General features: G+C 46.4%; 1 protein-coding gene across 1 annotated transcript in view; it reads right to left on the bottom strand.

The window, feature by feature from the left end:
• PDE6A (phosphodiesterase 6A) overlaps positions 1–13,723 on the bottom strand; it is a 63,779-nt gene that overhangs the window by 12,689 nt on the left and 37,367 nt on the right. Inside the window, exons 11-17 of the mRNA XM_030329504.1 lie at positions 12,925–12,990; positions 12,565–12,711; positions 10,953–11,060; positions 9,176–9,285; positions 7,601–7,688; positions 7,317–7,417; positions 6,790–6,897 (exon numbers count right to left, since the gene is read on the bottom strand). Coding sequence (XP_030185364.1) covers positions 6,790–6,897; positions 7,317–7,417; positions 7,601–7,688; positions 9,176–9,285; positions 10,953–11,060; positions 12,565–12,711; positions 12,925–12,990 — 728 coding nt within the window. The remainder of the gene's footprint in view (positions 1–6,789; positions 6,898–7,316; positions 7,418–7,600; positions 7,689–9,175; positions 9,286–10,952; positions 11,061–12,564; positions 12,712–12,924; positions 12,991–13,723) is intronic.

The following is a 13,723-nucleotide window of genomic DNA, read 5'->3' as shown; positions in this document are numbered from 1 at the left end:
CTTTGAGCAGATGAGGAAACTGAGGCACAGAGAGGCGAAGTTACCTGTTCAAAGTCACACTAAGCAATACGTGAGAGAGCTGAGACTTGACCCCTGGTGCCGAAGCCCTTCGTGTAACAGCCACACTCTACCCAGGTATGAAGCTCTAATTATATGTCATGTATGGACCCCAAGTTTGCTTCAGAGCTGTGGCTTTCGGTCAGGGACTATTTTTGTCCCTAGGGGTTATTTGGCAACGTTCGGAGATATTTTTGTGTATCGCAGCTAAAGAGGAGGTTGCCACGGGCATCTAGTAGAGAGAGATCAGGGATGCTGTTAAACATCCTACAATGCACAGCTCTTTGCGACACAGAGTTGTCTCCAGACGTCAATAGTGTTCATAACTAACCTTAAGGTTGAGAAACCCTGCTTTACAAGTCTTCCAACATTCTACTCGGTGCCTACCTGAAGGATTTTGAAAACTGCTTACTTTCTTACGCATTTTTAAGTTGATGACTATTTCATCATGAGCTTAAATATTTGCAAAGGGTCTAATTTGCAGCACATTGTAAATATTGGCATTTGAGAATGAAATTGTTACATCATTCTTTAAATACAGAGGAATCTAAAGGGCCTAGTAGTTTCGTATCAACCATCAGCCCATGATCCATTTAAAAATACACAAACAATGGGGCACCTGGGTGGCTCAGTCAGTTAAGCGTCTGACTTTAGCTCAGGTCGTGATCTCTCAGTTCATGAGTTCGAGCCCCGTGTCGGGCTCTGTGCTGACTGCTCAGAGCCTGGAGCTGCTTCAGATTCTGTGTCTCTCTCTCTCTCTCTCTGCCCCCCTCTCTCTCAAAAATAAATAATAAAACGTTAAAAAAAGTTTTTTTAAATACACGAACAAGCTTTTCTTTAAGAGTCTGGGGTTTTACATCTTTCCTTTTCACCATAAGCTTGTATTTCCCCTTGACTGCACTCACAGATTTTATCTTAATGTTTTATGCATGTGTGTATATGTATATGTGTATATATGCATACCAATGAAAGACTCTCAAGCATGTAAATACACGAAGTCTTTCACGGACCACCATCCCACACTTAATCTGCAACCAAATGTGCCCATTAATTGGAATGATATCACTGGAGATATTTTCTTTGGCCATAGGCCTTCAAGTATTAAAACCTTTTTAAACTAATCAATACAACAAAATATATTACCTGGCTTTAGAAATAATTATTAAATGCTCGAAGTAAATTTTTTTGGGAATTCATCTCTTAATGAGACGGGATGGGGCTATTTTTGGAACATCAGTTAATGAGTGTTTCTTATTGCTAGACTAAGATAGGACTTAGCATGTGTTTTATGCCAATTTTTTAATTTTTATAGACGCAAGTAATTAGAAGCCGTGGGACTGGAAGTTTTGTTATAGTGATGTCACCCAATTCTTTCAGATCAGCTGTGAAAAAAAAGTGTACTGTGATCATTATTCTGAATGATCTATCAGCTGACAATTCAATTTGGTTCTCCTTCAATTTTGTTTGAGGCAAACCTTAGAATCATTCACTTCCTCAATTTCTGGGAAGCATGCCATTAAGATTTCACTAAGGCTCCTCGTTATGACTATTAATTACACCGCTGGCACTTTCTCTGAGGCATTCTGGTTAAGCCAAGATACTCAGAATGGGTGAGGTCAATTAAAACATTATTAACTTAAATGTATCTTCCAGGGGCACCTGGGTGGCTGAGTCAGTTAAACATCTGACTTTGGCTCAGGTCATGATCTCGCGGTTCGTGAGTTCAAGCCCTGTGTTGGGCTCTGTGCTGACGGCTCAAAGCCTAGAGCCTGCTTTGGATTCTGTGTCTCCCTCTCTCTCTGCTCTTCCCCCACTCATGCTCTGTCTCTCTCCCCTTCAAAAATCAATAAACTTAAAAAAAATAAACAAATAAATATATCTTCCAGTGTTATATTTTTTATAAAGTGCTTTTATCCTATAACAAGTTTTTTTTTAACTTTTTAAATGTTTTTTAAAAATTTTTAATGTTTATTTATTTTTGAGAGAGACAGACAGAGAGACAGAGCATGAGCAAGGGAGGGCATAGAGAGAGAACCCAGAGCAGGCTCCAGGCTCTGAGCTGCCAGCACAGAGCGGGATGCGGGGCTCAAACTCACAAACCGCGAGATCATGACCTGAGCTGGAGTCGGACGCTTAACCGACTGAGCCACTCAGGTGCCCCTTTAATGTTTATTTTTGAGAGAGAGACAGAGTACAAATGGGGAAGGACAGAGAGAGTGAGAGACACAGAATCTGAAGCAGGCTCCAGGGTCTGAGCGATCAGCACGGAGCCCAAAGCAGGGCTTGAACCCACAAACCGTGAGATCATATCCTGAGCTGAAGTCGGATGCTTAACTGACTGAGCCACCCAAGTGCCCCCCATCCTATAACAGGTCTTAACTGTTCTCCTCAAAACTTAGAAGCTGCAGATTTGACTCATTGAACTTAAGGAAATGTTTGCCATATAACATAATTGGAAATGCCCGTCAGTTACTGTCCACTAAAGCAAGCAGATCAGACTTGTTTTTGTTAGAAAGAATCTGATTTGCTTTTCCAACCCGAATACGCATGACTTTATTTTGTAAAGAGGGAGAAGAGTAAGAGAACTGACAGTGTTTCACCTCCGGGGCTTTCTTAGGAAGATAATATTAAGAAAGAGAGTGCTGACTCCCTTGAGGCCATCAGAGCCCCTGTAATTCTTGGAAGGCTTTGGGCTGGGAGTGAGGGTAGGAGTGGTTCATGTACCTCAGTTTGAAGACTTCCAATTAAAACTACCTTGGCTTTTGCAATCAGTGAAGTCCTGTCTCTGGCCATTTTTTTGTTTTGAAGAGAGAGAGGGAGAGGATGAGTTGGGGAGACGGGCTGAGGGGGAGACAGGGAGAGAGAGAGAGAGAGAGAGAGAGAGAGAGAGAGAGAGAGAATCTTAAGCAGGATCCACACCCAGCATGGAGCCCAACAAGGAACTCCATCCCATGACCCTGGGATCATGTCCTGAGCTGAAATCAAGAGTTAACCGACTGAGCCACCCAGGCACCACCCCCTTCTTAACATATTATTATTATAATTTTTAATGTTTATTTATTTTTGAGAGAAAGGGGGACGGGCAGCGAGAGGGGGACAGAGGATCTGAAGCAGGCTCCGCGTTGACAGCAGAGAGCCCGACTTGGGGCTCGAACTCACAAACCGCGAGATCATGACCTGAGCTGAAGTCGGACACTTAACCAACTGAGCCACCCAGGCACCCCACCACCCCCTTTAAAACAAAATTAAATATTGTGTCTTGGAAACCCTCCCTATCATTCTTGGTAACGTCTGTATGACATCCCATTTGTATAAAAGTACTGTCACGTGGTTAACCCATTCCCGCATCAGTGGTTATTTGTTTCCAGTCTTCTCCATGATTAAAAATAGTGCTGCAGTGAGGAGCTGTGTACAAAGGCACACACGGCTGGCACACGTGGGAGACTATCTGGAGGGTGCAACCGTGCACGTGGACTTGCTGGGCCAGAGGCTGAGCATTTACACATTGACAGCAAGTGCCCTCCACAGAGGCTGCCTCTGTTTACGCTCCCACCAGGGAATCGGACTGCCCAGTGCCTCTCACTCGGTCCAGCGCAGTGGGCTAGCAGACGTTTTCATTCTTTGCCAGTAGGAAGGGTGAAAAATTATAGGTCGCTGTGGTTTTCTTTTGCATGTCTCTGATTATGAGTAAGGTCATCACCTTTTCATGTTTATTTCCCTCTGTAATTCCTTTGCTGGGAAATGTCTTGGGAAAACGAGCCTTGTGCCCACTTTTCTAATGGATTAGTCTTTTTCTTGAATCGTATGAACACTGTGTTTCCTAAGGAAGTGAACTCTTCTTCTGTCAGCAGTTTCGTCGGATGTATTTCCCCAGCTCACCGCTTGCATTCTGACATCGGCTGTGCATTCTTGCGTGTGTTGTGCAGAAACCCCTCATTTTTATGTAGTTGAATTTATCAATCTATTTATGACTTCTGACTTTCACGTCACACTTTGGAAAGCTCACTCTGAAATTGTTCCTTTTAATTCTACCATGCTTCCCCCCCGCTCATTTTTTGGGTTTGTTTTCTCATTATTTTACAATCCTTGATTCATCTGGAACTTATTTTGCTATGGGAGTGAGATAGCGATCCAGGCTTGTGATCACCTGTGGTATAATACAAAATTGCATTGGTCTTTGTTTCTGGTTCCTGGAACAAAGCTTCCCAAACTCTTGGAATTTCCCAAGTGACAGGAGTGTCCTTTATAGAGAGCCCACTGTGGGTTTAGGTTAATGACCATGATTTAGTGTGGGGTCCCTAGATAGGCTCAGGTGGGACTGGACACTAGCAAATCAGAGCAAATGGAGGCCTGGAACTTTCAGCCCCACCCATCAATCTCTGTGAAAGGCTGGGGGTAAGGGAACGGTAGATTGACTCTATAAAACTTGGACAATGCAATTTTCTGAGCCTCCAGGTTGGTGGAGCACCTCAGTTCCATAGACACAGAAGCTCCTGGGTTAGTGACCTTTCTGGACCTCGCTCCGTGTATCTCTTTGGCTGTTTTTCTGTATCCTTTATAATATCCTTTATCATCAACTGATAGATATTAGCAAATGTTTCTCCGAGTCCTGTGAGCTGCTCTAGAAAATTAATAGAACCCAAGGAGGGGGTCATGGGAACCTCCGATTTATAGCCAGGTGGTCAGAGCAGAGGTAGCAACCTTGACCTGCAGTTGGTGTCAGAAGGGGGCAGTCTTTGTGGGACTGGCCCTTAACCTGTGGGCTCTAACGCTACCTCCATACAGACCGTGTCAGAATTGAGTGAAATCGGTAGGACACTCAGTCTGGGTGTCCGTTTCACCAAGAAAGGGAGGAAAAAAACCCATCAGACTGCCTTACGGTCCCAACGTCATTTGTGAACTTGTCCCTTTCTTCGCTGGTAAAAGATCCACTTCTAACACAGGCATAGTCTTCAGGGTCTGCCCCGTGGACCTGTCTTACTAATGCCTAGGACTGAACTGCCTTTAGTCCTTCTGGTTCCTATCATTACTCTTCTGTTTCAGAATTTTCTGGTCATTCTTGCATACTTATTTCTCAATAAGAATTTTGGAATTGCTTCCTAATGATCCCCAAAATAAAGTAGATGTATTTTCCTTGGAATCACCCTAAGTGAATAATTAATTAGGGAGAATAGACCACATTTAATATTAAGTGCCCCTAGCCAAGAACAGGGTGTTCTTTCCATTTGTTCAATTTTTCTGCGGTGCCACTTTGAAATGTCCAGTCGGGCAGCTCCTGGGAGCAACCATAGCCTGAGGGTGCCCCCTTGATCACTGGGAACAGGTCACACAGCTCCCCAAGATCAACGGATCTGCCTGGTTGGACAGCTGCAAGGCTGAGGGAAGGACAACTTGCGATTTGCCCCTCCTCCCTGAGCCTGTCCCAGCAGCCCCCTCTTCTCTGTCTTAGGGTCTTGCAACATTTGTGATTTAATCAAGCCTCATCTCCACAGGGGCATCTGGGGATAAAGCCTGATACTTCCTTGCGAACTGGTCAAGCCTGGTCTTCCCTGACCATCGATACCTAGGACTCATCACACGGGAGCCAGGGGATCATTTGGCTTGGGCCACATCATCACAAGAGGCCTCAAATTTACACTTCTCACCCCAACATCATTTGAGGTGACTCACAGAGGCACACGGAGGGAATTGAAAGAAGGTATTCATTAGAAAACTTAAATGTGAGTCCCATTACCAGACCTCATGCCAGCCAGGCACTATAAATCTGACATAAATCATGTACCTGATGTGTGAATAGCAGAGTTATATTGCAGGACATTGCCATATATAAAGGAATGCAAAAAAAATTGTCAGCATATTAAAAAAGATTTTAACGTTTATTTATTACTGAGAGACAGAGAGAGACAGAGCATGAGCAGGGGAGGGGCAGAGAGAGGAGGAGACACAGAACCCAAAGCAGGCTCCAGGCTCTGAGCTGTCAGCACAAAGCCCGACGCGGGGCTCGAACTCACAAACCGTGAGATCGCGATCTGAGCTGAAGTTGACACTCAACTGACTGAGCCACCCAGGTGCCCCTAAGCCTACATATTTTTATTGACACATAGATATCACTCAAATCATCATTGGTATAATGCTTGGTGTTTTGTCAAAACCTTTAAAGTTATATCACCTTACTACCAAAATTCTGACTCTTATGATAGAAATACTTCAAATGTGATGCTTTTTCTATACAGAGAAATAAAGCAATAATATTTTGTTATAAAATACAAAATATTGTTAATAAAATACATTGGTTTGTATTTTAGTGCAAAAATTAAACACGCACCATAATATCTGCAATTCTGTCTTGGCAAAGGTTTTCCTGGGTTGGAGGCCTCCTCAATGGAAGTGTCCCAGGGCTCTCTTGACCCCAGGCCTTGCTGCCCTGTCAGTGCAGCATCCCACTTTAGGACCCTGGACTTCAGAAAATCGGGGTTTGGGGTGCCTGGTTGGCTCAGTTGGTTAAGGGTCCAACTTCGGCTCGGGTCATGACCTCATGGTTGGTTAGTTAGTTCCAGCCGCACCTAGGGGTCTGCGCTGTTTCAGATCCTCTGTCTCGCTCTCTCTCTGCTCCTCCCCCCATCCCATGTGCACACGTGTGCACTTTTGCTCTCTCTCTCTCTCAAAAATGAACATTTAAAAAAAAAGAAAGGAAGAAAAGAAAACCAGGGTTTAAGCCCCATCTTAACTCACATAACAATTTCCTTCCGGGTCTGCTCCAGCATCATGTACTGTGTCCACTCCTGTTCAGTTTCATATGTCTTAGACTGATCCACGATCTTTTGGAACATTGTCCTCTTCCTGCAAAATAGACCAGTTCGTTGAAGGAGCTCATCTCAGAATAAGGCAACACCCCGGCTTCTAACACTGGCTGTTTCAGACAGAGGCTTATTAAAGCAACGTAATTAACAACAACAACAACCAATGGTTTAGCGAACCAAGGCCTGAGAATCAACACCTAGGTTCTAACCCAGACCCTGTCACCAATTTGTTGCCTGATCTCACTCAGCAAATCTCTTTCCCTAGATTTCAGTGTCCCGTGGATACAATGGGGGTAATAATACCGAACTCCCGGGGATGTACTCAGAGTTAATGTTCCACAGCACAAGTGTTACGCCCGGCACACAGTACATGTTAAATGAGTTAGAACTACGGTGTTTGTTATTATCACATTCATTGTTATTGTTATTCTTGTTCTTAAAAAGGAAAGAAATACCAACTTGAAATACAGGGCAAGGTCTGTGGCGATGATTGCAATGTCCATCATGTGGATTGCATGCTCGTGCTGCCTGCGATTGAGGTTTTGAAAGATATTCAGGCTCTAAAGAGAAAATCATAGAAGAGATGTGATGCTGGCGGGCCAGCCACGCAACTACTGATGATGACCCCAGCTGTTTGGAGAGGCAGCCCAGGCCAATGGGAAGAGTGCTGCTTGGCCACACGGAGGCTTCTTGTGAAATGGGGGCTCACGGCAGCCAACGCAGAGGGCCCCCACCCATCCTACCTCATCTCTCAGCAACGTTTTGCCAAACTCCAAGTGGTGTCTTTCCAAGATGGAGGACCCATGGAGCTTGGCCAATGGATTCTGGGATCTGAATGGGAGAGAAAGAGAGAGAGAGAGACACACACACAGAATCAGCATGGAAGGGCCAAGAAGGAGGTTGAGCACATCATCCAGTCCCATCCCCTCCTAATTCTGCAGGCAGAGAGGCTGAAGGCCAGAAATGAGAAAGAGCTGGTCACATAGCGAGACCGCATCAGGTCTCCTAAGTCTCAGGCTTTAGTTTTCTCCACAACTGATTCCGAGCCTCTTTCAGTTACGGTCTGTTGAATAGTGTGTGCCCCCAAAGCACAAACATACAGAATACCCCATGCAGTTTCAGGGATTTATGGATTCCCTGTAATCATCCGTGACATTGGCACTGGGCCATACTTTAAAGGTCACCAAGCCCTAGATGTGATACTCGGAGTTTTAGGGGAAGCCATTGAATTCCCACAAGCGATGTGTTTACGCATGTTTTATTCATTAAATGTTTGTTGAGTGCTTACTAAGTGCAAGCACTGAGCTCAGTACTTAGCTTCCCGCAAGGTAAAATGTACACACAATCTCTAGCCTCAGATTGGACTGTTCTAGCGTCTATTTATGATTTATAGGCTGTGGGCCCCGGGCCGATCCTCTGTTTCCTCATCCATAATATGAGCATAACACTGGTCCCTGCTCTACCCAGCCTACACGGTGGTTGTGAAGGTCCACCAAGGCCGTGGTTCAAGGACCATGTTTCAGAGGCTGTCTGGAGTGTAAGCTCGATGAGGACAGGGGCTAGGTCTGTTTTGCTGCCATGGTACCTCCTTTGCCTACCTCCTAGGGCCTACCACACTCACACTAGGAGCATTACAAAATACAAAGTGAATGAATGAACCAGCATCAGTTCATATTCGTAACATTTGGCTTAAATGAGTTCAGCAGCTGGGGAAGGAGGAGACGGAGGGAGTTTAATATATTACTGCTATAACAAATTACTATAAATTTATTGGCTTAAAACAATAAGCATCTATTATCTTACAGCTCTGGAGTTCAGAGTAAGATGCATCCACAGAGCTACTTTCCTTCTGGAGTCTGTAGGGGACAATCTGTTCCCCTTGCCTCCTAGCTTGTAGAGGCCACCTATATTGCTTGGCTGTGGCCCATCCTTCTCCTCTCTGAGGAGAAGCATCCTCTCTCTCTCTGACCTCCTGTCTCCCTCTTACAAGGACTTTTCTAACTACATGGGGCCCACTGGGAGAATCCAGGATAACCCCTATATTTTAAGATCTTTAATCACTCCTGTGAAGTCCCTTTTGAATACGAGGCAGCATAATCCCAGGATCCAGGCATTGGGGCATGGACATATTTAGGGGTCATTATTCTGTCTATCACATGAGTTTACGCAGGAGGAAGAAGGGCAGGAGGAAGAAGGAAGCTGTGAACTGTGGGACTCCCCCTTAGCCAGTGAGTCAGTCTGTCTGAGAGCCTTTCAGATCTGGGTAATGAATCCCAGGAGTGGGAGGTAGAGGGGGCGGGCAGTAAGGGCCAACTCACTTCATCTGGTAGAGGTTGTTGGTGCCTCTGTGGTCAATGTCATGGCAGAAGGCAGCGGTGACCATAGCCAAGGCCTCTAGGTCCGTGAAGTACCGCTTCAGCTTTCCCGTCTGGAAGAGTAATCAGAGGGTGCCACTCACTCCTTTCTTGCAGGGGTGGGGAGCAGAGCAGGCGTGAGGGCCAGGGCCTGGTGCTTAGAAACACAGGTGTAACCTTGACTCTCTCCCTGGCACAACAGCATGACCAGATGTTTGGCTGGGACTGGGGGTTTTTCTGGGATGTGGGACTTTCCATGCTCTAACTGGAACAGTCCCAGGCAAATGAGGATGGCTGGTCACCTTACTCCTGAATGACCTTACATGGTCCCATCATCCCCCGGTTCCTCAGTATCCCAATCTGCACACTGGAGGAGGAGGGCATTGGACTAGATGGTTGCTGAGAAATCACAACTGTCAGGTTTTGGGATCCAGACAGTTTTTGAACATGCCCGGACTGGCAAAGCAAACCATCCAAACCGGTCTATAGTTTAAGCACAGCCCAGGAGAATCCTCCCTCACATACTGCTTGTTTATGCTGGGTGTTAGACTAAAGGGTGGGGAAGAGCTCGTGAGACGTGATGCTGACTCTGTGACTTTAAGAAATAAATCAAGTCTCTGTGGTATCACTGTCACCTTCTGTGGTGGCCTGGCCAGAATCCCTGCCTCCAGGCCCCAGTGCTTACTCTGGCCTGACCGTTCCAGTCGTGAGAGAAGAAATGCGGATGAGTGGGGCTGGACAAGGGCAGAGATTTGCATCGTAATCTGAATGGGACACACTTTTACATGAAATATCTCTGAACCGTCTGAGCCAAAACGGCTGACACAGGTACACATAGGCACGTCCATCCAAGGACGCTGGGGCAGTGTCTGTCACCGTGAAAGATCAAAGACCACCCCGTGTCTAACAACAGGGGGCTGGGCACAGAAATTATGGTATATCTGAACAATATAGGATACTATGCGGCCATAAAATTCTATCGTGGAGAAGCCTCGAAAACATTATGCTGGGTGAAAGAAGTCAGACACAAAAAGGCTAATACTGTACGAGATTACTTACCTGAGGTACTTAGGGTAGTCAAATTCATAGAGACAGGAAGGAGAAAAGAGGTCACCAGGGGCAGGGAGTGGGGAACGGGGAGTGGTGGTTTCATGGGGACAGAGTTTCTGTTTGGGAAGATGAAAAAGTTCTAGAGGTGGATTGTGGTGATATTTGCACAACACTGGGAATGTAGTTAATACCACTGACTGACCTGTACACGTAAAAGTTGTTTAAATGGTAAGTCTCCTGTCATGTATATTTTACCGCAATAACACATTAAACATATGAAGAATGGGATTGATATGCTTATATTTTTTCAAATGAAAAAAGCATTTTAAAGGATATTATTATTCAATTGGCTCTAAATAAAATAAACCGTGTGTGCGTGTGAGTGTGTGTGTCGGTGTAAAAATACATCTCGACGCCTCTAGAAGAAAACGTGGAAGGCGTTGTGCCATGGTTCTCTCTAAATAACTGGACTGGGGTTGGGGTTAGCCTGCAGCTTTCCTTTGCTTTTTATTTTACACGATTCTCTGCGCTCGGAATTCATAGATGCTAAGCATGTACTCTTTTTGCATCAGTTTTAAAAAGGAACAAATCGAGAGCAATGCTGCGGCCGCCGGGTGGAGGTGCAGAGGTCGTCTGGTGTGATGGGAGCCCCAGCTGCCACCATCCTGCTGCCATCCCACGGCCGCCGTACCACCAGCAAGGAGAACATGGTCTGCCCCACGTTGAAGCCGTGCCGCCAGTTGTGGTAGGTGATCCTGCGGTAGCCCTTACTCAGCGAGTACATGAATCGCACCAGCGCCTGCGAACACACGCGCAAGAGTGAGGCCTGGGGCCCCGCCTCCTGAGGGAGGTCCCAAGCAGTGAGGTCTGGGGCCCCGCCTCCTGAGGGAGGCCCCAAACAGTGAGGTCTGAGGCCCCGCCTCCTGAGGGAGGTCCTCCAGTAGTGAGTTCTGGGGCCCCGCCTCCTGAGGGAGGTCCTCCAGCCCCCACACTGGACAGGAGCGGGCCAGCAATAGCTGCAGTCCTGCCGTGAGAGCACTTTGCAAGCTGCTAAATCCTAGGAAAATGGATGTCGTTATGAAACCAGGTAGATGTAAGTCACTCCACTTACTCCACTAGTTAACCTTCATCAGTGTTTCCCAAACTGTGCCCCGGGAGAGCTACTGTCCTGGGAGATGCTGTCAGGAGCTTTACCCGAGAGGAAAACAAAAGGAGTCTCTAAATCAGTGGGTCTCCAACTTGAGTGCCCATCAGAATCACCCAGAAGGCTTGTTAAAACACACAATTTCTGGGGCGCCTGGGTGGCGCAGTCGGTTAAGCGTCCGACTTCAGCTCAGGTCACGATCTCACGGTCCGTGAGTTCGAGCCCCGCGTCGGGCTCTGGGCTGATGGCTCGGAGCCTGGAGCCTGTTTCCGATTCTGTGTCTCCCTCTCTCTCTGCCCCTTCCCCGTTCATGCTCTGTCTCTCTCTGTCCCAAAATAAATAAAAAACTTGAAAAAAAAATTAAAAAAAAAAAAAGAAAAAGAAAACACACAATTTCTGATTCATTAGAACTGGGAGAAAGTGTGTGTAAGAATTTGTGCTACTGGGGCCCCTGGATGGCTCAGTACGGTTAAGCTTCCAACTTCTGCTCAGGTCACGATCTCACGGTTCGTGAGTTCAAGCCCCGCGTTGGGCTCTGTGCTGACAGCTCAGCCTGGAGCCTGCTTCGGATTCTGTGTCTCCCTCCCTCTCTCCCTCTCTGCTCCTCCCCTGCTTGTGCTCTCTCTCTGTCATTAATAAATAAACATTAAAAAAAAAAAAGAGAGAATTGGCGCTGATACATTCTCAGGTGGTGCCGATGCGGTTTGGGGCAGCACTTTGAGAACCACTGTTTTAATCAAACAAATCCGGGAAATTCTGCAGGGAACACACCCCCAGCCCCACCTTCACTGTCCCTCCCCCAACCACCTAGATTCCCAGCACACTGAGAGGAATCCTGCAGGGGAAGAGTCCTGTTTGAACTGGTTTGACCTGCCTTTCCCACCTTTGTTTGATTATAAGTAGCCATTGATTCACAGCCTCAGAACTCAGTGCCTTACAACCCACCTCAAGAAGCAATGCCCCCAAAACACCACAGTTCAGAGGAACTGTAGGTCTCTTTTCTGATACATGACTCATCTGTGCAACATGACTAATGCTTTAAATCCTACAAGCTGAGGGCGCACTGTTTTTGAGGCTTTGCAGATTGAGTTAAAGAAAAAAAAAGTAAGCAAGAAAAGAAAAGAAAAAAGGAAATCAGAGAGGTTTATTTCGACCTTACCTCCTGAGGAATGTGAAATTTATCTACCACTTTGAGCTCATAGTACATCTGTATCCCACATTTCACTAGCTCCAGCTCTGTCAGGGGCAAGTCGCTGAAGTGGAATTTATTAATTTCATATTTCTCCGCATCTGGCAGCTCTCCTTGCTGGGTAAGGAACAGAGGCAAGTGGTTGGAGCACATGAAGCGTTCCTGGGTCTCTCCCCCACCCAGCCCCGTCCCCATCCTGCGTCTGCCGGGAGGATCAGAGCAGAGTGACAAGGGTCCTGCTTTGCAGAGACAGCCCCCCACCACGCGCATGCTCAGGGCGCACCCTGCAAGAGTCACCCGTGAGGGCCAGGGATGCCCTGCCCTGCTCACCAGGATCTCAGCGAGTTCCTCTTCCTCACATTCCCATGGCTCCTTCCCGTACACCTCTCTGGTTTTCTGCCAGGGCCCAAAATAGAGAGAAAAAAAAAAAAAATCAGTTGCTTTATCTGGGGTCTCCACGTCCCTCCGCTTTCCATTTCCGTTCCCTTTCCTCCAATTCGCACACAAAGCATGCAACTAAACTAAATCATGCATGTAAGTCATTTAGTGCAGTGCTAGGCACATCGTAAGCACTAGAATTAAATAATGTTGTTGCTGATATTCTTGTCGTTATTATTACTGACTTGGAGTCAGAAGGTCTTGTTCATGGTTCTGGCTTCTCTTCTGGCTGTGTGACTCAAGGCAAGTTTCTTTCTTCCCTGGGCCTGTTGCGCCACGCACGTGCCAGAGGAGGCGGGGTGGGGGGTGGGGGGTGGGGGGGGGTGGGGACCTGGACCCAGTTGCTTGTTTCTGATTCACTGGTTCACTGAAGCTATGCTTGCGTAGTGCCCACATACCCATCACTTGGCTGAAATCATGAACTGAGACAAGCGAATTGTGAGTCAATTCATCCACACTAGATGTTTTCTCCTTTGAATGTATCAGTTATTGAGATGAAATTATCAAAGGTGTTGTGATACGTTCCCAGCTTAAGAAATCACTTCTGAAAACATTGGCCTGTCTTGTTTCAACTTGCGAGGTCTATAAGCAAGGTCTTGGGAGCTTAGCTGGGCATCCTATCCAATGCCATTTGGCTAACTCAGTTTACTTCTAAGATCGTGGTCTTTTTGAGAACAAAATCCCAGTGATG

Source organism: Lynx canadensis, chromosome A1 (genome assembly GCF_007474595.2).
Source record: "Lynx canadensis isolate LIC74 chromosome A1, mLynCan4.pri.v2, whole genome shotgun sequence".
In the NCBI taxonomy this organism is placed as follows: domain Eukaryota; kingdom Metazoa; phylum Chordata; class Mammalia; order Carnivora; family Felidae; genus Lynx; species Lynx canadensis.
This window is presented reverse-complemented; position numbering and strand designations above follow the sequence as displayed.